This window comes from Sphaeramia orbicularis, chromosome 20 (assembly GCF_902148855.1).
Source record: "Sphaeramia orbicularis chromosome 20, fSphaOr1.1, whole genome shotgun sequence".
In the NCBI taxonomy this organism is placed as follows: domain Eukaryota; kingdom Metazoa; phylum Chordata; class Actinopteri; order Kurtiformes; family Apogonidae; genus Sphaeramia; species Sphaeramia orbicularis.
In genome coordinates this window covers 18,126,619-18,150,683 of record NC_043976.1, presented here as the reverse complement: position 1 = coordinate 18,150,683, position 24,065 = coordinate 18,126,619, and the positions used below count along the sequence as shown (strand labels likewise).

Below are 24,065 nucleotides of genomic sequence, written 5' to 3'. Positions count from 1 at the left end.
AAATGTAATGTCAACCTTAATGATTAAAGTGCATAATCAATCAAATAAATATAGGAAAATACCTGATTTTTATTGAAAAAAAATGCAAAATGGACAGGATAATATGATGAAAAATGGTGATAAATCACTTAAGAAGGTTAAATAGAGAGACACAAAAGTAGCGCTGGGTCTTTATGGGTTAATGGGAGGATCTTGTAGTTTCTGTGTTTGGCATGTGGCACCAAAGCATAACTTCAATATGTAAAGATGAAACCCTAACCCTGAACTAATGGATGTTAAAGAGTTAAATAAGCGAGTATCAGTGGTACAGAATAAACTAAAATGTTGTTTATGTCTCATGCTGTGGCATTCAAAAGCATTATGATCTAAACCATCTCAGTTCAACAACATAGTTATGGTCGGCGTAAACATATTCTAGTGGTCTTAGCTCTATTTTGCTCTTTCTGAATCAAGCAGAAAGTACAAAAACAAAATAATGTAGCGCTCTCCAATTCAGCGTGTGCAACAAGACATGACAAGTTGTGGCAAAAAAAAACCTGAATACCGGGAAGTTGAGCATACATACTTTTCTTCCTTCTGTCTGGGTTGGAGATGTTTTGCAAGATAGCAAAGCCCCAGGCCACATAATCTAACTGCACATATTTCAGAGTAAAGTAGTTCCTCTGAATTATACTACTGCTTATGTTAGTTAAATACATGTGATTTAACATTTGTTTCTCTATACAAATGCACTTGAGCTCTTCATTCCACACATTCCTTCACTGTCACCGTAACAGCCACGTCTAATCAATGAAAATTCTTTGCTGTGGAAATCAACGCAGGTGATCTGTTTGTGTCACATGAGTTAACACTGATCCTGAAACAGCGCCCCTGTCTCACGCTTTGATGTGTTTCTGTTGTTTTATCCAGATGGACGACATTGACGCCATGTTCAGTGACCTGCTGGGGGAGATGGACCTCCTCACCCAGGTGAGCTCAGGCCGTTGTCATGACGATTTACATACATTATCATATTATTAACAATACTATGAAAGTAAAAGAAGTGAAGTTTCGCTGCTATTTTGATATAATTTTTGTGGTAGAGGTGTAGCTTTGTAGTTATGAACTGATATCACCTTGGAATAACTAATTAGGTTTCACTTCTTAAAACACAGGTGTCAAATATGCGGCCCGGGGGCCAAAACCGGCCCACCAAAGGTTCCAATTCGGCCAGCGAGATGAATTTGCAAAGTGCAAGTTAGGGCATCAAACTCAAAAATAATATCATAATAACCTTATAAATAATGACAACATCAATTTTTCCCTTTGATTTAGCACAAAAAACATTAAATTATGAAAATGTTGACATTAACAAACTATCCTTTAACAATAAAATGTGAATATCCTGAACAAATATGAACAACCTGAAATGTCTAAAGAAAATTAAGTGCAATTTTAACAATTTTCTGCCTGTTACTAAAAGTTTTGTGCCTTTGTAGATCAGGTCTGTAATGCATATTAGGGCTGAATGATATATCGTTATCATATCAATATCTAGACATGAACATTCAAGATATTAATATTGAAAAAGCAACGATATAAACGATATAGATTTCCCCATTGCTCACCTTGCATGTACAGCTCTGGAAGTCACAACAAATTTAATTTATTCGTACTTTATGTTAATGTTGATGACTGGCAGTGAGTTCTTATAAATAAAACTGCACTTTGCACATTCTTTTGTATTATGATGTTTGTATTTTTCTGAAAAATGCTTGGTTTTCACCGAACCCGTAGTCATATCATATCGTATCGTATCGATATCGAGATACCTGGCATGAATATCGAGATATAAAATTTTGTCCATATCATTCAGCCCTAATGCATATGTATAAATGATAAATTGAAGCAAAACATTGATAAAATTGTACTTATATTTCTTAACAAATTTCATTTTTTTCAGGTTATTCATATCCTTTTTGTTTGGATAGTTTGTAAACGTAAATATTGGCATAATTGAATGTTATTTTTTGCACTAAACAATTTGGAGTTGTCATTATTTATTGGTTATCATGCTATTATTTTACTGGTCCGGCCTACTTCAGATTAAATTGGGCTGAATGCGGCCCCTGGAAGAAAATGAGTTTGACACCCCTGTCTTAAAATGATACATTATTTGACAGTAACAGAGTACAGATGAAAAATACTAGAAAAAACAAAACTACAACCCATTCTGAGGACTGTTTGCAGTCTAAAATTGAGGAAAACCCGCTGCAAATGATTTTAAAATGGAATAATATCACAGTCCCATACACAATATTTCCAATAAGACTGGATAAGTTGAGTTTACTTAAAAAATTTGAGGAAACCGGTTGCCTTAAAAAAATTAAGTAATGAGTGATGAAAACTTGAGTGTATTAAACTTAAATGCTTGATTTGAATGGAATTGCTATGTTAAGTACAACACACTAAATGCCAAGTTAACTTTGTTGCAATGTCTTCTGCTTTGTATAATCATTAGACTTAATATCATCAGTTCATTTTACTCAATTCCATTTTGAAATTTAGATTTAAATTAAAATCTTTTGCAACATAAATTGCTCCGTAAAATTATTCAACTTAATATTGTTGCATGAATGGAAATTATGCAGGAAATTCACTCAAAGTAATTTGTCAGTGCAGGAAGTGCTTTTGATTTAGGAAGGAACAAAGATTTAAATAGAACAAGAAAAATCATAGATGAACAGGAAAGCCATTGTTGGGCCTATGCGCTACAAAAATATAAAAACAAACACAAAAAGGCCAATAAACATTGCCATACACACATTAAGTCAAAATTAACACTAACACCACAACCCCGCTGAACCCCTGCACATAAAAATAACACATTTTCAACAACATGCCCAATTCCCACAATGCAATGCAGAGATAAAAAGGTGTGGTTATGACTAAAACTTAGTGATTTAAATCCATTCAACTTAAACTTTTTCGTACTTTCGACCATGTCTACAAATTAGTAGAATACACTTCACATTTTATAGTAATGTCATAATACTTAAATCATTTAAGTACAGTGTAATTAAAGCATTTTAGTAAATACAAATTCCGGGCTTAAAGTGTAGCTTTGATTACAGGACTCATTCACTATGCCATCATATATGCCACACAATTAAATTTTGCAAGATCACAATAAATATCACATTTATTCCCATCCAGACTTGCATTAATTTTTAGCCAAGATCTTGTATTGATAATGGAAGAGTCAGACTAGTGTATAAAGTCTGCTCCATCACATCCCGAAAATTCTCAGTGGGGTTCAGGTCTGGACTCTGGTGTCCAATCCACGTATGAAAATGACATTTCATGGTCCTGATCCAGTCTTTCACAGTCTGATCCAGATGAATCCTGGTATTGTCTGGTCTTTATGATCTCTAGTAAACAGACGGTTGTTTAAGAAATGAGAAGCTACTCACTGCATCCGTCAGGGTTAAAGAACTTGTTTCCATCTGAAATATACTGATCTTAATTGTAAAGGAAGGCTCAGTTAAATAATGTAGAAGGCTTTTTTTTTTTTTTTTACGAGGCTGTCTATTGGTCATCATGAATTATCAGAAAGATTTGTTACCTCCGCCAAGGAGGTTATGTTTTTGCCAGGGTTTGTTTGTCTGTCTGTTTGTTTGTCTGTCTGTTAGTGTGCAACATAACTCAAAAAGTTATGGACAGATTTTGATGAAATTTTCAGGGTTTGTTGGAAATGGGATAAGGAAGAAATGATTAAATTTTGGTGGTGATCGGGGGTGGGGGGGCCCACGGGGGGGGTCCACTGATCAGCCTTGGCGGAGGTCTGCGCTCTCCGAGTGCTTCTAGTTTCTTGTTTGTGTTTTAACTGATAAAAGATTTTGAATGTGGAACTTGAACATCTTCTGTCTGTATATATATATATATATATATATATATATACACAGTCCTACTTTTTCTTAATACTCTGATATTTTTTATCTTATTTTGTTTTTCTTACACAGTCCCTTTTGTGTTTTGCTGCTAAATTGAACTGAGCTGCTAAACTGATTTTCATTGTTCCTGTGACAGTGACAGATCTATTCTTCTATATATATTTGATACTGCTGCTTGTTTTTAAGGTTGTTATGTACTATATTTACTGCAACTCGACCGATATATCAGTCAGCTAATGTAAGCTAATGTTAAGTCAGTATGGGCCTGATACAGATTGGTTTGACCATATGTGTATTCATACTACTGCAGATATGACAGTTTCTCTACTAAACGAAAAAAAAAAAAAAGAAGAAAACCATACACATTTTCTTCTCATTTTCCACCTTACTCTACTACTATTTTGTAATATTTGTGCTTTTTTATTTACAGTTATTTATAGTAAGTGAAGTGAAGTTTACTGTTCAGTAGACCAATGTCAGATTTAAGTTTATTTCAGGCTGTAAAACATCACTGGTGTTTGAGGTATCATTGCAAAAATGTGCATTTGTATATACTGTGCATGTCTGATGAAAGTGGCTACCAACATAACGCCTTAAATAGAATTTTTCTACTTTAGAGACAGATGACAACCTCACTAAAGCACACCATCAATCACTTGAGTTACTCTAGACTGGCATCCATAATGGACACTGTAGGGGTTGACACCCTTTGTGGTCATCTAACAACCATAAATTACATGCTCTTTTTGTGCGTCTGTGTGTGTGTTGGGGTGGGGGTGGGGGGGTCATATGGCAAACTCATGAGCCAGCCAGAGATTACACTTCTTTTTTTTTTTTTTTTTTTTCCAGTGAACAGCCCTGCTGATCACTTTGATGTTGTTTTGCAGCCCCTCCATTCAGCTTAAATCACTTCCATTTTGCCAAGAGGTAGCAGGGTGGATAGATGCATAGAAGTCCTGTTGGGTGTAAAACCTAAAAACAGATGTAACATTATGCTGGCGTACATAATGTTTGGGGACAGTTTATGTTTCAGACCACTCTGAATGTGTTGTAGATTAACCCACTGAGCCTCTGGGGGGGGTGGGGGCCCTGTGGTCTTACAGATATTGTATTCATGCCCCTATAAACACCATCTTGTTCCCTTTTTCTTCAACAGAGTCTCGGAGAGGAAACACCACCTCCCGCATCTCTCCCCAGCTCAAACCAGGAAGTCAACTTCTCCATCGGCTTCACAGACCTGAACGGTGATTTGACATTTTTGTCAGACATGAGTGTGTGCACATATTATAGAGAATTTTCACAGTGACAGTTACTACAACGTTCCAGTTACACAAGAGCAGGATATATCCCATGTTGCATCAACTGTCTGTAAATTTACCACAATTCAGAAGACCAGGCAGTGGCATAAAGACGTGTTAAACGTACTTCTGCTGCTTATTGTTCAAGCAATGATTTTAGACAAGGAAGGTCATTCTACTAATTACTGACTTTTTGTCTCTAGCTCTTATGGGATGTAAAACAAGTGGTAATAATGTAAACGCAAGGTCATTGTGTCTGCTTTCATTAACAAACCACTTTGGAGACACCACTTGCCTGTTTTATTTTTATCTTTTTTTAATCACAAACTGATGTCTCAACTGACTGACTTAACAAAACCAAACCTACAAAATCTAACAAGAAAACATCATAACACAAACTATGCTATCTTCCAAGAAAACATCTTTTTTAATACAAGTTTACTGGGTTTAACAATTTACTGGTGCTTTATTTTAGTAAAACAAAAAAACAACATAAGATTGCAGGATGATATTGCTTGTAAAAATGAAAGTTGTCAGTGTACAACAAAAACATGTATATGTTTTTTTTTTGTTTTTTTTTTTTAAAAAGGGAACTAGGATATCCTGTACGTGATGATGACTGAGTAAGCATTTACCCTGTGGTGTCTGGTGAAAAAAAATGCCTTATTCTGTGTGACCTGACTATATTCTAGGACTATGTATCAATAAATCAATAACATAGTAAATTACTATTGTTTATTGATAGTAATATGTAACTATGATCTTTGCTTTTTTTTGCTCATGTGGCTGACTAGGTAATAGTAATACAAGAACAGAGCTTCATATGTATGGTATATGTGTGCTTTTGTGTTAATACTGCTACTAGTGGTAGTAGTGGAAAAAGGTTTTGAATACTTACAATTTTCTCAAATATTACCATTCAAAAGGTGTGGCTGCATCACACAGACACAAACAAATGCAAAGAATTTTTGCATGTCACGCACTGGATGTGTTTCATTATTGGCTGAAACACCCAGTTTTGACTTTGATAGAACAGAGCATGTGCAGAAAGAAGGTAGCACGTGGATTTGGAGTAGGGATGTAACGATTACCGGTATAACGATAAACTGCGGTAAAATTGCAGACGGTTAAAATTAGAACAGTTTAAATTGTAATTATCTTGATAATCGTGTTTGATTACCGCACTTTTCTGGAGAAAACGCCTGTGTAAAGATTTGCTTTTATGTCAAATATTTGAGTATAGTTTTAATTTATTACAATTTTAATTGTATATACCTAATATTTGGAAACAATATTCACTTTTAAAGTCTTTGAAAAGGTTCGTTAAGCATCTGTGTGTTATTTATGCAATAAATTACATAAATTTTTCAAATCGGATTTTATAATTTTTTTTGTGTGTTTTTTGTCCTTTTATGTTGATATAGTAGGTTAAAGTGAAAAAATAATAGACAGTTGATATAAATGAAGTTGTGGTGAAAAAAGATACCAAACATGGGGACAGTAAACATTATATATATATATATATATATATATATATATATATATATATATATATATATATAAAGGCAAAATCAAAACTACTGAAAAACGGCCAAAATAAGCTCAGACCCCAAAGGGTTAATATTTGAATGTTTCTGCCAAGAGAAAGTGCATTGTGCCAGTTATTTTATTTGGTTTTTTGTTGTTGTTTTTTTAAAATACAACTTGGTTAATTTATTTCACTGTATGTATAAGTACTTTTTGAACATTTTGAGCACAGTTTCAACTGGAAGCACTCGGAGAGCGCAGACCTCCGCCAAGGCTGATCAGTGGCCTCCCCCGTGGGCCCCCCCACCCCCGATCACCACCAAAATGTAATCATTTCTTCCTTATCCCATTTCCAACAAACCCTGAAAATTTCATCCAAATCTGTCCTTAACTTTTTGAGTTATGTTGCACACTAACGGACAGACAAACAAACAAACAAACAAACAAACCCTGGCAAAAACATAACCTCCTTGGCGGAGGTAACAATACCGCAATAATAATGATAACCGTGATAATTTTGGTCACAACAACCGTGATATAAAATTTTCATATCATTACATCCCTAGTTTGGAGAATGGAACAATACTTCAAAGACTGTTTCAGTGACTTAAGAGGGATTCTTAATGCAATATTTCACAAATGCATGGGGTGTCCAAAAGCTTTTTCCCACCACTGTATGTTCCCCATTAATATAAAGTGTTATGTCTTATATATTGTCTTGATTTGTTGCCAGAATCTCTCAATGAACTTGAGGACAATGACTTGGACGCCCTCATGGCTGACCTTGTGGCTGACCTCAATGCAACTGAGGAGAAACTGGCAGCAGAGATACAGGGTCTAAAAGAGCCGTCACTGCCTGCGTCAGACCTGCCACCCCCACCACCGAAGGGTCTGAGCACACACCCTTCCTCCTCACCATCACCCATGAGGAGCAGCAGCAGCAGCAGCAGCAGCGATGTTAGCACCCCGGCCTCATCTGCCACCTCCCCTTTACCACCTCCCCAGTCTACAAAGCCTTCGAAGGTGACCAAGCCCTGTGTAAAAATAACATCTATACACTGACACTTTAACCCCCTACACAGAAGCAGTTCTAAATTTAAGAAGTGAAAGTTCCACTGAGTGCACATCAAGACTAATAATCTCTTTTAGTTGGTTTTGGTTTCAGGAAATTTTTATGCACCATCCATCTCTTAAAGCACGGTATAGAGAAGCAAGAATATAAAGCAGTCAGACAATAATGTTCCAATCTCTGTTTTATTGGTGCTGTGTCTTGATTTATCGAGAATAAGTGCTCTCTGAGCCATGTCTGAAAGGACACCACTACAACTTCAACACCGGTTCCCAGCATATAAATTTCTGCTGAGTGCTCTTTGTCTTTGTGGAACTGGGAGGAGTGGTATTGCTCTTGAAATTGGACAGTGAGCTCATGGCGAGATTGTTCCTGGACAAAAGCACGATGGAGGCATCTGTTACAGTTACAGAGACTTGTGAGGCGAAACCGCCAAGTCTGTCTGGAACAGATCAAACACATAGAGCCATAAGGCAAGAAACAGTAACAGGATCAATACCAAAGGTTGAAGGAGGGGAGGTAAGATGTGGCAGCAGTAGAGGGAAGGGGGGGGGGGGGGGGGCAGCCAGACAGGAGATTATTGCTTTAGCAGGGCTTGTTACCTCATCCTTCTGAGGTAAAAACACCAGCTGTGTTGAGGCAGAGAATGCGTCATTGTTAGGTAGAGACGTACAAATTCATCAAAGCTGCACCGCCGACAGGTTTCAATGTAAGAATATATCCGATTAATCCAAAGAAAAGAGTATCTGATTTCTACACATTTAAGTCCAGTAGATTAGGTGTAATGTCCCAGATGAAATTTGTGAATGGACCCTTCCTGCCACAGTTAAATGAACAAAATTAAAACCAAATCAAATCATTACACAGGCTGTACGTCAGATGAAATTATAGACTGTGTCAATGAGGTTCCTACTTATTTTTTAGAAAAGGGATGGCATACCTTAATGGATCTCTAAAAATGGAAATATACCTAGTTTTCATCGGCAGACTGATATATATGGTCACCTAAGAATAACTAAAAACAACTGAGATGGCAGCCTCCTCATACTTTATCACAGCAACAATGGATGAGTCATTTTCTAGACATAGTTATGATGGAGAGGTCAGTGTCCAGGATGCATGCAGCCAGCCGAAAAACCCATAGTATGTGGGATGGTGTTTACAATATGGTTAAAGAAAGAATGCAACATAACTATTTATGACTATCCTGTTCACCTATCTGTTTACATCTGTAAATGTCATTCTTTTTCATTTATATATGTGTATTTGTTTTTATTAGTGGTTTTCATATTTTGAGATCCAGGTTGGGTTGGTATTGGGGGTCATCGCTGGTTCTGGGGGGGATGGGGTTTATACTTTGTGTGTCACAAAATCTTATATCATAAAATGTGAATTTATTTCTTTTTTTTTTTTTTGTATTGTACTTTTGGAGATGCACAATGAAAGTAAATGAAAAATTGATCAAAAAAAGAATAACTAAAAACAGAAATAATGACATGTACAACAGGCCATAATAATATTATGAGTAAAAGACATGTATTATACATACTAGACTACATTTAAATAATACTGTAAAAAGAAACAGGTAATTATTGGTTTCTGGATTTGGAAATTTATCTTGTTCTTTTAGAGCCATATTTGGTCAGAGGATGGAGTTGAGAAAGACTGAGGGTGAAAGGCTGATGCTAATGGCTAATGTGAATGGCTAATGTAAATGATGATGCTAATGCTAACATACTGAATGCAGGATAATGCTAATGACTAATGTAAATGATCATGCTAATGCTAACATATTGAATGCAGGAGAATGCTAATGGCTAATGTAAATGATGATGCTAATGCTAACATGATGAATGCACAGACCACAATGCTAACTAACAATGTGGAGTAATTTCAGCTACTTGTAAAATGTTTTGAAAGAGGTGAGAGTAAATTCACAAAATATACAGTACAAAAACAAACAAACTATCTTAACTCTAACTATCTTACAGACCATAGCCTTTAATATTAACACACCACAGCATTTAAGCTAACACTTAGTAAACTGTGCTAATAGGCTGAGTATTGTTAAAAAAAAGTCACAAAACTAGCAACAACATCCAGTGACAGTCTTGTTAGTGTCACTTCTCACATTTTATTTTTGTGATAAATTGGGGGTTTCTGTGGACTAGCATACTTTTTGACCCAGCGTTGATGTGCTTCTACTTCTGCATTAGCTTTATTTATTTATTTATTTATTTATTTATTTTTTACTAATGGATGATCGGGACTTGGTAATGAAAAAAGATAAAATGGTCATAGATGTGGCACCCAAACACAGGCTGTGTCAAATATCTGACAATAAAATTAATCAAATGATGATATGTTAAGTATTGTTAGCTCTCCTCTAGCTTTTTGAGGTTTATGCATGCATACTAGTACCAGTGCAACGGTCATAAGGCCTGTTCATTTTTGTCCTATTACCACCATGGTCAATCAACAGAATTAGATTAGATTTTTACATCTTCCTTTCTGTTACTGTCATGAACGGTGTATGCAATTTGCAGATATCATACCTACGGTGGCCCAGAGGTGCAACAGGCCAAAAAATTATCCACTAGACCAGTGGTTCTTAACCTTGTTGGAGGTACTGAACCCCACCACTTTCATATGCGCATTCACCGAACCCTTCTTTATTAAAAAATAAAATATGATTTTTTTCAAATTCAAGACGCAGGTATATGTTTTACTGGTGCACAAAATGAACCGTGCATTAACATCACTGTGTTCAAAGAACAAAACCAATACAGTGCATGAACTCACAACAAATTACATACCTTTTCACAAAGACATGACCTTTTTTAATACTACCACACTGAAATGGTTTTAATTTTTAACCTTGTGATCACCTGCAGTCAGTGATGGCCAAGTGGGGTGTGTCATCACAATCATATGTAGGCCGTCAGGTCAACCCGGTTTTCGTTTCATCTCGCTCCGAACTTTCCGAACCATGCAATTTTGACATAAAAAAAAAGATAATTGCATGTAGTGTATCAAAAAAAAGTTCTCGTTATACTCCTTCAGTATTTTTGTGATCGTTGTTTTATTACGGCACTAGCTTGGCTTTAGCGTAATACGATTTCTCCATCCGCAACGGTGCGTCGGTCGTCACATGATTGTAACTGACCAGTGCGGTGACCGAAAAATGTAAACAAACGCTACACATGGCTGCCTCCGTGGTTAACAGGAAGTAGCAAAAGTCATAACAACGATGTGGAAAATACTCAATTCATCGTCAGACGAGTGGAAAAGATTATAAACACTTCCGGATGTGTTGTAGCGCTATAAGCAACAACAATACACCACGTATATTGGATGTCAATCAGAGAAAGTGTCCGAAGCCATTTGTTTACATACACAGACCTAGCCCGACACACACACCCGACTAATGAGTCGAGTGTGTGTCTTGACCTCCGCCGAACCCCTGAGACTGACTCACCGAACCCCTAGGGTTCGATTGAACCCAGGTTAAGAACCACTGCACTGGACGAAAAAAATTATCTACTACAAGAAAGAAAAAAAAGAGAACAGCCTAAAAAAATTATCCACTAGATGAAAAAAATTATCTACTACAAGAAAAAAAGAGAACAGCCCAAAAAAATTATCCACTGTAAGAAAAAAAAGAGAACAGCCTAAAAAAAAAATCCACTAGATGTAAAAAAATAATAAGATAATTTATTTCACCTGTTCTTTTTTTTTCTTATAGTGAATAATTTTTTGGGCTAGTAGATCTTTTTTTTTTGCCTGTTCTCTGTTTTTTTTCTTTTAGTGGATAATTTTTTTGGCTGGTCTCTTTTCTTTCTTATAGGGGATTTTTTTTTCGTCTAGTGGATCATTTTTTTAGGCTGTTCTCTTTTTTTTCTTGTAGTAGATAATTTTTTTCATCTAGTGGATAATTTTTTTAAGCTGTTCTCCTTTTTTTTTCTTGTAGTAGATAATTTTTTTCGTCTAGTGGTTAATTTTTTGGCCTGTTGCACCTCTGGGCCACCGTACATACCACCTAATTTTCAACATGATTTAACATTATATATTTATTTCTGGTTGTCCTGTTTAGGAGGAAATTGAAGCCCAGATGAAGGCAGACAAAATCAAGCTTGCTCTGGAGAAGCTAAAGGAAGCTAAAGTGAAAAAGGTAAGGAAACACCAAATAGTGAATAGACCGATTCACATGAGAAAACCGACTGGCATCAGTAAACTTTAAAGAGATAGTGAATTACAGCTCCTACCTGGACGTCGCTGTAAAAATGTTCCAACATATCTGGGCTCCTTCTTCCTTTTCTTTTGAACGAGTCATGAATCACAGTAATGGATGTGTACTTTCATCCAGCCAACATCCTGAAGGACAGCACAGTTTCCTCTTTGGGTGATATGTGGATACTTTCTCATCTTCAAAGCAGGCCAGGGAAGTGCAGACATGTGGTCATGCAAGGATGGTTACACATACAGTATGGTGTATCCTTTGTGATACGACTGTTTGGCATGTCAGCCTCAGTCCTAAAACTGTAAAACTCCATTGGTTTCCTGTTTAGATGGTAACTTTAAATGAGCAGTGTGCAGTCAAGTTAAACTAAAAGACCATTTTGCACTTTTATATAGGAACATCTGTCAAAGGGTTGTTAGCTGAGGACGTAGAAGGTGCACTCTCAGTGGTTTGTGTGGTCAGGGGCCCTTCACTTTCTGATATCCTGTGGAGCGTGGTTCAACACAGGTCATGCATTTTCAAGATACCTTTAGATTGCATGAGGAAAAATCATTTCAAGTGATATTTTATTCATACGCATTTTTAACTTATATTATTTTCCAGGGAGCGTTAAGACGGCGTAACATGTGATCTAACACCTTAAATCCTCTTGTGATAACATCTCTGAAATCCACATTTTTATGACACGAGGCAAGCAACTGGCTGACCTTGGTTCTGTGAAAGTCCTCAGCTTCGCGAGGCTGGATTTGTTTCCAGATGAGAGGAAGTGTGAAGCCATATGAGCTTGTAAGGAAAGTACTGCTCGACTCCGGAGCAAAATTCATCTCAGCTGAAGCGAAGGTGCTATGGCTTCAACAGAAATGAATGCAAAAGAGTAATAAAAAAAATGGAGGAAGGAGGCCGTTTAGGTTCATCAGAAAAGAGAACTGGAGTGCTGTCAGCTAACAGCTTTAGGAAGGGTAACATTAGGAAACAGAAACAACAATTTACAGTATGTAGCCTGTAATTAAGCCAGCAAATAAACATGATGCATATGCTTCAAGACCTGATGTTTGATGTCTCATTCTAGAGACACCTGTTGATGTCCACAATATGTTGGAAACCCAATCTGTCAGGCAGATGTCATAGAAAACACATTAAAACCCCAAACACGTAGAGAAACAACTCAAAATTTTAACAGGTCCAGTAGGGTTAACCCTTTCATGCATGAATTATGAGAATGTTAATCAAGATTTTTTTTCTTTATTCCTCTTTAGGCATTTAAAAAACAATGAGATTATTTTTTTTTTTAAGACGCTATTTTTTATGGAGTTGCAAAAATGTGCATTCAATTGTTAAAGCAACAGAACGTGTATTTACTGATATACTGTGTGAAAACTATGAAATGAAAACATTTAATGCTGCTAATTTGATATTTTCTCACATTTTAACATACACTACAAACAAAAAGTTAGGGATATTTAAAATTTTGGGGGCTATTTTTTTCAGTTGGGATTTTTGCACAACCCTTTTTACTTTTTTGTGTGTGAATTGAAACACATTTTTTAATGACCAGACATAGTTTTATTTACAAATGACAAAAAAAAAGACAAAAAAATATATATATATATCTTTAACTTTTTCTTTGTAGTGAACTCCAATACTAGTCACTTCATGGAGATAATATGCCAAAAAAAAAAAAAAAAAACTTTTGTTGTTAATTACAGTCTAATAACAATAACAAGGAATTGATTTACACTCAAACATGTTAGATTTGGTTTATCAAGAACAGCCAAGTTACAGTAATGTTATCACTTGCAGTGTATTGTGTATTGTGTTGGCTGATATGAAACTAAAATAACAAAATCCATGAATATGCAAGAGAACAGCTGTAGAATAACTGTCCACTGTAGTGACCACTATGCATGAAAGGGTTAAGGTATTTTCAGTCTCTTTTACTAGTTTGAGACAATGCAGTAAGACACTGAAGTCCATTGTTTTGACAGTTGGTTGTCAAAGTGCTGATGAATGACGGCAGCTCCAAAACTCTGATGGTCGACGAAAGGCAAACTGTCAGGGAAGTTCTGGACAACCTGTTCGAGAAGACCCACTGTGACTGCAACGTGGACTGGAGCCTGTGTGAGACCAACCCTGAGTTACAACTTGGTGAGTTTTTGGAGGAATAACAGCTACTGTAGTGTACTGAGCTGTGTTACGCCTCCCATTTAAACACAGCAGAAGGTGCTTTTACCTCACACAGAACACTTTATGGCAGATAGTTAATCTATCAGTGATCACAGTTGTTTTTAATGCGCAGCTACAAAGTGATATGGTACCATAGCGATTCAGTCTGTGGTCATTTCACGAGCAATTTCCTGATTTAAACACCTAGTGGTGACATGTTAAGTATTTTCTTGGGGTAAATGGAAGGCCCTTTGGTGCATAGGAAGTGTTTGACATTTTTCAGCAGCAGCTAAGGATAAATCAAAGAGCCCCGTTGTTAGAAAAAGCAGTAATAGTGGTGAGTGCCACAGGCTTGACATATTTTTTAAGCTAAGTTAGAAGTTAGCATCACCCCAACAAAAAGTCATTGGTTGCTATATTATTGCAGACAATAACTCCCACTGCAGGTGCATTCTTCTGATCCTTCACAAATAAAAACCACTTTAAATGCAATGACAAAAAAATAAAACACTATTATTAATCTGTAACCTTACAGTTGCATGACTTTGGTGTCACCAAAACTAAGCTTCCAGTTATAATTTAATATCATGTTCTTACCTCTTAAAAAAAAACCCAACAACCTTCACAAGGTCTGTAAAGACAAACTAGTAAATAGATGAGTTTCTGTGTCTGGTAAAATCTCATCTAGCCACTCAGTCCTTTTAAAGACATGTAACACTTGTAACCAGAGGTATTCACTGACATTTTTATGCCGTAGGATATGTGAAAATCTATTAAAGGGGTCATATTTTGCTAAACCCACTTTTATTAGCTCTGTTATATTTATTTGCATTTGGACCCTAATAGTGCAAAAAAGTTGAATTTGAACCCTCCAGGTGCTGCAAAGCTATCTTTATATTCATTCCAGCAAAAATTGAGTGGATATCTGCAACCTGTTTTAATTTCTGCTTAATTTGTTACATTTTATAACTAGTTATGTCACAACATTTGCACATATAAGGTCAAGACGTCTGATGAACATTTCTCCGAATACGCTATAACTGTTTGTCAGCAGCAGTGGTTGTAGTCCATACTGAAAATATGTCCAAAATTCAAGCCAATTACCTAAAATGTACAGTTGTTGGTTGAACGGGACAGAGCAGCACAGCCAACAACCTGGAGGGGGCAGGGCCTGAAGTGGCTCATTTGCATTTAAAGGGCCAGTGCTCAAAATGACCTTTCTGGTGTCATTACTCAGGAATAGGGTTAAAAATGGACCTGTGGAGTTGAATGAATGAATAATTCAGACCCAAGAAAAGCATTTACAGTTTATGTAGACCACAGGGAAATGTTTTAAAATGCATAATTCCATTTTTAAAAAAAGCAAAATATCACTCCTTTAAGCTTGTGTTTATCACAAACTATATTTCAATCATTGAACCAAAAACCCATAAAAAAATAAACATTTCCAAACTCTCTACTTTCTTTAATCTCCATGGCCAAATAGACAAAAATAAGCTCAAAAATTTTATTGACACTGCTTTGTTGACAAGTGACTTCTGGGTAATGTACTGCAGACAAACCACAGCATTAGCCGGTCGCCAAATATGTCAACTACAGCAGACAAACACAGTGGTGGATTACCTCTTTAACAACATAAGCCTTCGGCGTGTTTTTCCATAAATTGTCCACTAAACATACAGTACACATACACACATGGAGAGAGCGTGTAGGGAGGGATATTTCATTCATGTCCAGATGATGGACTGTGTTTTTATTGGCACGGTGGCAGCCACACTGCAGCGAGCTCACAATGAAACATTGATCTGCCTTCCATCCATCTCTCTTTCTCTCTCTCTCTCTCTCTCTCTCTCTCTCTCTCTCTCTCTCTCTCTCTCTCTCTCTCTCACAGTGTAGACAGGTGGGTTTAATTTGCTGTATCGGACACTGTCAGTCATCCTCCCTGTCATGTGGAAATAGAAGCCTTATGATCTCAATCCTTCGTCTGAGCTGTCTGTGCTATATTTACTTCATCTGCTGGACTTTGCCGCCATCAGATCCTCCGGCCACTCATTACCATCTGTTTTCTGTGTTTTCTAACAGCTTCATCAGACTGTTACGGAGATAATTCATAATTTAAAAGAAACCATCTTATATATCATGAACAGGGAGTAATTTCATTCTGTCCCAAAGCTGTCCAAATGAGGGACTGATGGTAGAGTCATTAAACTCTCAGAGCAATAAAATCTAAGTCAATATTGTTTTGCTCCAAAATCATATTAGAGAAATTTTATATTCCGTTAGTTACACAGTGATACACTAAATTGACGGATAAGACAGGGGACATTGTATAATTTCTTCATAGTCAGCGAGCCATTTGAAAAAGAAAGTGTGAATTATTCTGCACCTCAGTACTTTATCTTGCACTCATACCTATTCATTCTTTATTCAGACAATCTGTAAAAACAGCTAAAATAAACGTATAGCTTATAGAAAAGGCTGAGTTACAGCTGGATATTAAATTAACAGCAAAGTTCAACATCCCAGTAGATTGAAGGTTGTAGAAATTGGGTGTGAATCACTGAAGATGCCAACAATATATGAAATCAAAGTTGAGTGTCTCTTTAAATATCCACAAAAATCTGAAAGAAAATACATATTTTGCTGTTTTGGCTGTTTCACAAGACTGTGTTTGGATTGACATCTTCCCATCTAGTAACGATAGGAAATTACAGGGCTAAATATGTTAACAAATTTGTTAGTTAGTCATAGATAACAATGCAACATGGTATGAAGTCACCCTAAGATGTCATGATTTACATTAAACTACTGTACTATATTATACATTACTGTACAGTAGCACATACACATAGCTTTGACTACATATAATTAATTAGTGGCCAGAGGAAACAGTGATGTGGCCCACAGGTTTCTGAACTCATATTTAGAGGCCATTGGTTTGTGGTTTAGATGTGACCCTGTTTGATTTTTGGAGCTAGAAGTGGCCAAAAGGCTCAAAATGGTCAAAAGGGGCAGGGCTGTGGGAGCTCAATGGATCATGGGTGAGCTAATGCTAAATGCTAGTTTAATGGTTTCGTAAAGCAGTAAACTTCATTGAGCAATACCTAATTAACAATGAAAAAATAAAGTAATTTAGCATCTTGTTAATGTAACTTATAAACCAAAGTAAATTAAATGTAAATTAAATATGAGGTAAATTAAATATAGGAAAATGCTTACTTTTCTTTGAAAAATGCAGAGGTTAAAATAATAGATAATGAAAATAGATGGAAAGCAAAATTCATTTGAAGTTTCTGCAAAAATAGAGCAAGCAGTAAAAGGTAACATGTTAAATATGGATTTAAATTTCTTTTTATTTCTTTTTGATGTTTATTCATATGAACATAAGCTGCTGTATTGTATTGTACACAGTCTGCAGAGGCTTTAATACAGTTAACACAGTGGCTAATATTGACTGTAACAGATTAAAAATAAACTGCAGTGTCTACATTCTTTGCAAAGACAAACACATGTTTTCCAGTGAAACTTCATGACATTATATTGTTTCTAACAATGGCTGGTTGTTATTCTAACAGGTACAAAAGTGCTTAAAAGAGGAACATAATCATTTTGTTTGTCGATATGTCTATAAAGACAATGTGCATTAATTCTGTCCGTGCCAAACAAATGAGGAAACATGTGTTTCCCTTTGGTCAACACTTTTATTTTTGACCAAATGATAGTCCATGTTTAAATCAGTCAGCCTAAGCACTGCTTGAGACACAGATTGCTACTTATAGCCTGTCCATCATGCATGTGTCTTTGTGTGTAAGTTATCTGACTCACTGGCATGTGGGAGGGTGAGGTCTGGTGTCATCTCTGACTAACTAAACAGTGTGACAGCTTGACAATGGAAACCATGTTGGAGCTTTTTTTTTTTTTTCTTCTTTTTTTTTCTTTCTTATGCCCCTTTCAAAAGCTCTGACTACTGTAACATTTTTGCCGACCTTTATCTTTGTCAACAGAAATTCAAGGCGAGTCACGGCTGATAAACACCCACAGCACTCAACAGTAACACTGTCTTCAAACAAGCCACTTCAGCCATGTGCTCACCATGCACAAGACCAAAACGCACCATGTGGTTCATGTAGTTCAAAGGGATTTTTACTCCTAATCACTCACTCTCAGTACCAAAGTCACACCATCCATTTAATGATTGTAAGAGTCAAACTATAGACTGGAACCCTGGCTGCAATTTATTTAATGCCTACTTCTGCCTCAGCTAGTAAGGTGTAATTGGGAGCCGTGGCTAAACTACAGTCAAATGCCCAGTACATGATGGAGATCTAGCACCGTGTGTGTATGTGTGTGTGTGTGTGTGTGTGTGTGTGTATGTGTGTGTGTGGGTGGGCAGAAAGGAGGAGGTGGAAAGAGCTCTTAATGTGTTTTCGAGGTTTAGTGCCATTTAAAATCCTTCCAGCAAATGTGGAGGGTGGTATTTTATGGAGCCTTTCCTTAATTCACCCCATTTAAAACAGACAATCGTACAGCTGTGAAATTGACTTTGAACCAAGAGCAGCTGATGTAAAGATTTTGTGACACAGTAAACTACTGTACATACGGGTAAGCGTTTGTTTTGACATGTTTTATGGCGCAAAGATAAAACAGAGAGGATGTAAAGCGAGAGAAAAGGCCACTACACAATCTGGTTTGCATAATGATGTACTGTAGACTCAGAGTGATAAAGTGAACTGGAGACGTTTTTAATTTTCCAAAGGCACGTCTTGGCATTAGTGTCTGAATGTGCTGAGAAATTATTTTAATGGCTCATATTGATTTGGTGTGTTTGCTGCAGAGTGGAGAAGAAAGTACATTTACTCAAGAGTTGTACTTATACATTCAAGAAAGTTTTTATCTGTTACTACAATACATTTCTCCACCTTAGGAAAAATAAATAAATAAATAAAAATAATAATAATAATAATAATGAATTTTATTTGAAAGTGCCTTTTGTGAAACCAAAGGACACTGTACAGCAGAGGATAAAGTTATAACAAAATTGCTTTAAATTTAAAGGTTTTATGAAAGGATCCATCGTTTGCAATGGAATATAATAGTCATTAATAGGTTTTCCTGAGTGTATAATCATAAGGAAAATAAGAGGTATTATGTTTTCATTTCCATAGAATGAGTCATTATATTATATTTGCAGATGGAGCTTCCATGGAGACCACCATGTTATTACACCATGTTTCTAAAGCAGCCTATGTATTAAATAATCATTAATAATTAACAGAATGGACATCCTTTCCTTTTCACTTTCAGGGTGCATTACCTAGACTACATGTGGAGCAGAGTCAGTTTCACTTTAACTAAAAAGCTCTGAATGAAAATAAAACAAAAACCCAATGATTAACCATGGAAATTCCATGCTGTGGGGGCCACCATAGGTGATGGGTGGGAGGGATTAAGATCAATGCAAGAAGGAACATCACCACTAGGTGTCACTAGACATCACACCCTTTAAAAAATTACCACTTGAACATGCATTTCAGCCAGACACCTGACTTTACTCTTCTTTTTGCAGAACGGGCATTTGAGGACCATGAGAACCTTGTAGAGCCACTTTTAGCCTGGACCAGGGACAGCGAGAACAAGGTCCTCTTCAAAGAAAGACAAGAAAAATACGAGGTCTTCAAAAACCCACAGGTGAGTCCACTCACTGTTGGCAAAATATGAATATAAACACAGATTAGCTATACGTTTCATAACACGGTAAATACTGATTGATGACATACGGCTGCATGCGTGTAGTATCTCAGAAATGCAACATGGGCTGTTTCATTATTTTTGGCCTTGGTTTGTGCAAATCTATCTCCACAATGTTTCAGCGCATGCAGCTCCATCTGGCTATTTTCACTGCTGAATTATTGTTTAAATTATCAGACGTCTTTCCTTCATGGAGGAGGGCTCCTTACATTTATGTCTTCGCTGTAATGTATCAGAAAAAAACGCTTCGGGCGAAAGACACAGAGATCTTGGCATGTTTGTTGATATAATGGGAGCCCTTTGTAATCTCAGCGTATTTAATGGATTCGGTCTGTTGGCAGAGACAAATAGCCTGATTGCCTTATGGAAACTGGTGAAATATTCTCATTTTTAAAGTGCTCAATCACACCGTCCACTTCCCCCAACAAAAGATAGATCTGTTTTATATAATATGTCCGGGTCAATTTACAGTTTTTTGACACCAGCTACCAAAATAAAGTTCCCCTTTTGGCCTCCACCCCCCCATACAATGAAAATACAAAGGCCCAGACAATGATATAGAATCCAACCAGCCCACTCACAGGGGTGAGGAAGACAGGAGGAGGTTTTGGAAGATGATAATACTTGTTTTTTGTTTTTTTTTTACATAGAGGCTGCTCAAAGCCAGCATTTACTTCTGCTATTCAGTTCACATTTTACTTTTCTGTGGAAACACAAAACAATGTAATGTTAGCATAGGATTTGTGTTTTAATTTTACAAAACGATAACAAAAACCTACTTAATGAGGAAAATGAATAGAATGCATGTGACCACATTACAATAAGAGGACCCTTATAATCAGTTCATAAATGGGTTAAAATTAGTTTATTACTAAGGTTTGAAACAGCAGGTATAACAGTGACCTGCTTTAGCCTAGCATTAGCATTAGCATTAGGCCTCAGATCTCACAGTTACTTAGCATCCACTGTCTTACTGTCTTTTTTTTTTGCTGTTTTTAATCACCTTTTCCATGTTTCTTTTATAATGTTTTAAATGTGTTTCTTTTTCCCTTGTCGTTGTATTTCAATGTCCTGTGTGAAGCACCTTGAATTGCCTTGTTGCTGAAATGTGCGCTATAAATAAACTTATCTTGCCTTTTTTGCTAGCAGCATTATATATACGTCATCTTAGATTAATCAATAAATTACTACTGTAGAACCTCTATCAGCATATGATAATACTGAAAAAGTTTCATTTTGCAATGTATGAAGGTAAAATGTGGAAAAACTGTTAGCACACTAGCTGAATGGACATTTTGTACCTACGTGTTAGATGGTAAATTGATTTTAAAGTTTGTGTAAAGACAATGAATGAACCTTAAACTAAAAACTAAGAAGGTGTTTCATGTAATATGGGTTGAATTTGAGCTACATGACCTGTTTGGTTTGATAACTTATGTTAGTGTTCCAAACAAGGACCTCTACGCTTGTATATTTGCTGAGTATCACAATAGTGACAGTCACTATGAAAACAATGAAAAGTTTAATTGATATATTTCACACTTTACAGCAAAATCCCCTTTAACAATTAAAATTGTACTCAATTATAAATTTTGTTTTTTACTTTGCAATAACACTCTTTTTGCCTTTTATAAATGGTAACTCATTACTATAAGGTGCTAACATGATAATTGATAAAGGCACACATTTAACTAAGCCCAGCAAGTAAGATCTGAGATTTAACAACATCAGTGAAGTTAATGATAAATGAACTGATGAAGAAAAACTATTATAACTTTGTCAAAATTCTCAGTCGTGAAAAATATACTTAAAATTATAAAACAACCTAAATGTGAAGCCCTATATTTAGGAGATATTTCATGTGAAAACTGGACTCTGAAGGATAAAAAACTGTTGTCAATGCTTTTGGCAGCAAGTAAAAAGACTATCACTAGAAAATGGTTAAAGCCTGAAGCACCCACAACAGAAGAATGGATCGACATTGTACAGGACATTTACATTCTGGGAAAGTTGACATTTGGTTTTAAGGGTCAAAAGGAATCTGTTTTCACAATTTGGTCAAAATGGACAAACTATGTTAAAATTGTAATGGATGTGAAATGAATATATCGGTGTTGTGAATACTTTTATATGTGAAACATTTCTGTTAAAACTGATGTAAACATGCACACTTAAATTGTCTTTTCTTATCGTTACAGTGAGTAAGCCCTCTCCTCCAGCCCACTTTTTTTTTTTTTTTTTTAATTTTATATGTTCTTTACATGACAAAAAATCTTGGATAAGCATTTTTTCATTTGACGTGTAGAAAGTGAACTGTGCCTGTAACAGAAGATTTGTAACGTGCTTTTCCAAATAAACAAAGAATTTAAAAAAAATAAATAAAAAATTATAAAACAACCTAATTAATAACTGAATTATAAACATTTCTAGGTCCCTTTTTGTAATTGATAACAAATGTTCTTGCATACACAACAGTTTAGTTATGATTATATGGTATGATGTACTTTAATGTTATTTTTTGCAGAACTTTTACCTATGGAAAAAGGATAAGAAAGCCCTCAAAGACATAAAAGACAAGGACAAGGAGTTATTAATACAGGTAAAGAGAATGCACACAGATGAACACATAAGACTAACATTTTCCCAGTGGGAGCTCCTCTCAATGACCCCTTTCATCCCCTCTTCACCTCCACAGGAGAACTTCTGTGGGACTTCCATCATCGTGCCGGATCTCGAGGGGGTGCTCTACCTCAAAGAAGATGGCAAGAAGTCGTGGAAACAGCGGTTGTTCCAGCTCAGGGCCTCGGGAATTTATTATGTGCCCAAAGGGAAAACCAAGGTCAGGGGTCAAAAAGCAGGACATCATTTGTGGAGGACTTAACCAATAAAGGCACACATCACTCTTATCTGGTAGACACTGAGTTTGGCTGGCTCTGTCTCTTTACAGTCGTCCCGTGACCTCGTCTGCTTCGTCCAGTTCGACAATGTTAACGTCTACTACGGCCAAGACTTTAGGAGCAAATACAAGGCCCCGACTGACTTCTGTTTTGTTCTGAAGGTAAGTTTGACATTGGCTTTCTAATCTAATCTCAAAGCCATATGTAGTTTCAGTTTGAAACTTGAACAAATAAGCTGCAACTTCCACCTGCTTTATCATACCTAGTGGTTTGGCTGTTACACATTGGTCTATGGACTGGCAGGTCATGATGCAGAGATATCATTCAAAAGTCGATTGTTTTCGCATCCACTGTCAGCTGTGCATCTGTTTTGCTTTACTGTAATAGCGCAACGCAATAAATAGGCTCATTTAAAGAAGTGAAAGGAAGCAGACGATAAAATTCAGCTCGCAGTGGTGAGAAAGAAAAGAGAACAGAGCTACTGTTTTAAGTTTACTTCCTACTATGTCTTTTAACCCCTTTAGTGCTATCAGCCCACCAGCGGGCCAAAAAAATTATATTAATATTCATCTACTATAAAAATATAATAAATCAGGACAATGAATGTTTTTTTCAACTTTTGCTCAAAGTTTAGACCCTAATGTTAATAAAAGTACATCAAAAGTGTGTTTTAGTGCAAACTTTAATGTTCAAACATGATTTTTAATCTTTGTGGGGTGAAATATACGCTATTAAAAATCTCCGACACGAACACTTAATTTATGCATATCATTGTGAATCCAGCCGAAAAAAACAGGCAAGGATAAAAAATTCCAATTTCTCTTTTAGTTTGTTACAGTTTACTCAGGCATAGTAATAGATACAATATTTTAGACAATGGGAATAGATTGTGAGGTCTCTAAATGTCCACAGACACCAAGAACATCCATATGAACCTTATTATTTTGAAGTAATTCTTCATTTACTTTAGGTATGTCTTTTTAGGCATTTTTCCCCTGAAAATATGGTCAGGGTTTAACAGGTTAAAGGAGAGCCGGCCTAATGCGTAACACTGAAAATATTTTAAAGTCTGAGGGCATTTCCATCGATGAGAAGTGTCCGTGGTACTCCAAGAAATGCTGACTTTAAAGAAGAACAGCTAGAATTAGATGGGTTGGTGGCCAGTGTTATGGGGATGTGAAAGTCTGTGTT

General features: G+C 36.2%; 1 protein-coding gene across 1 annotated transcript in view; it reads left to right on the top strand.

Moving 5' to 3' along the window:
* Positions 1-24,065, top strand: part of apbb1ip (amyloid beta (A4) precursor protein-binding, family B, member 1 interacting protein) — a 49,151-nt gene that overhangs the window by 18,603 nt on the left and 6,483 nt on the right. Inside the window, exons 2-10 of the mRNA XM_030122703.1 lie at positions 910-969; positions 5,089-5,176; positions 7,491-7,780; positions 11,920-11,997; positions 14,052-14,211; positions 19,796-19,917; positions 22,502-22,576; positions 22,673-22,816; positions 22,925-23,035. Of these exons, the coding sequence (XP_029978563.1) occupies positions 910-969; positions 5,089-5,176; positions 7,491-7,780; positions 11,920-11,997; positions 14,052-14,211; positions 19,796-19,917; positions 22,502-22,576; positions 22,673-22,816; positions 22,925-23,035 (1,128 nt within the window). The remainder of the gene's footprint in view (positions 1-909; positions 970-5,088; positions 5,177-7,490; positions 7,781-11,919; positions 11,998-14,051; positions 14,212-19,795; positions 19,918-22,501; positions 22,577-22,672; positions 22,817-22,924; positions 23,036-24,065) is intronic.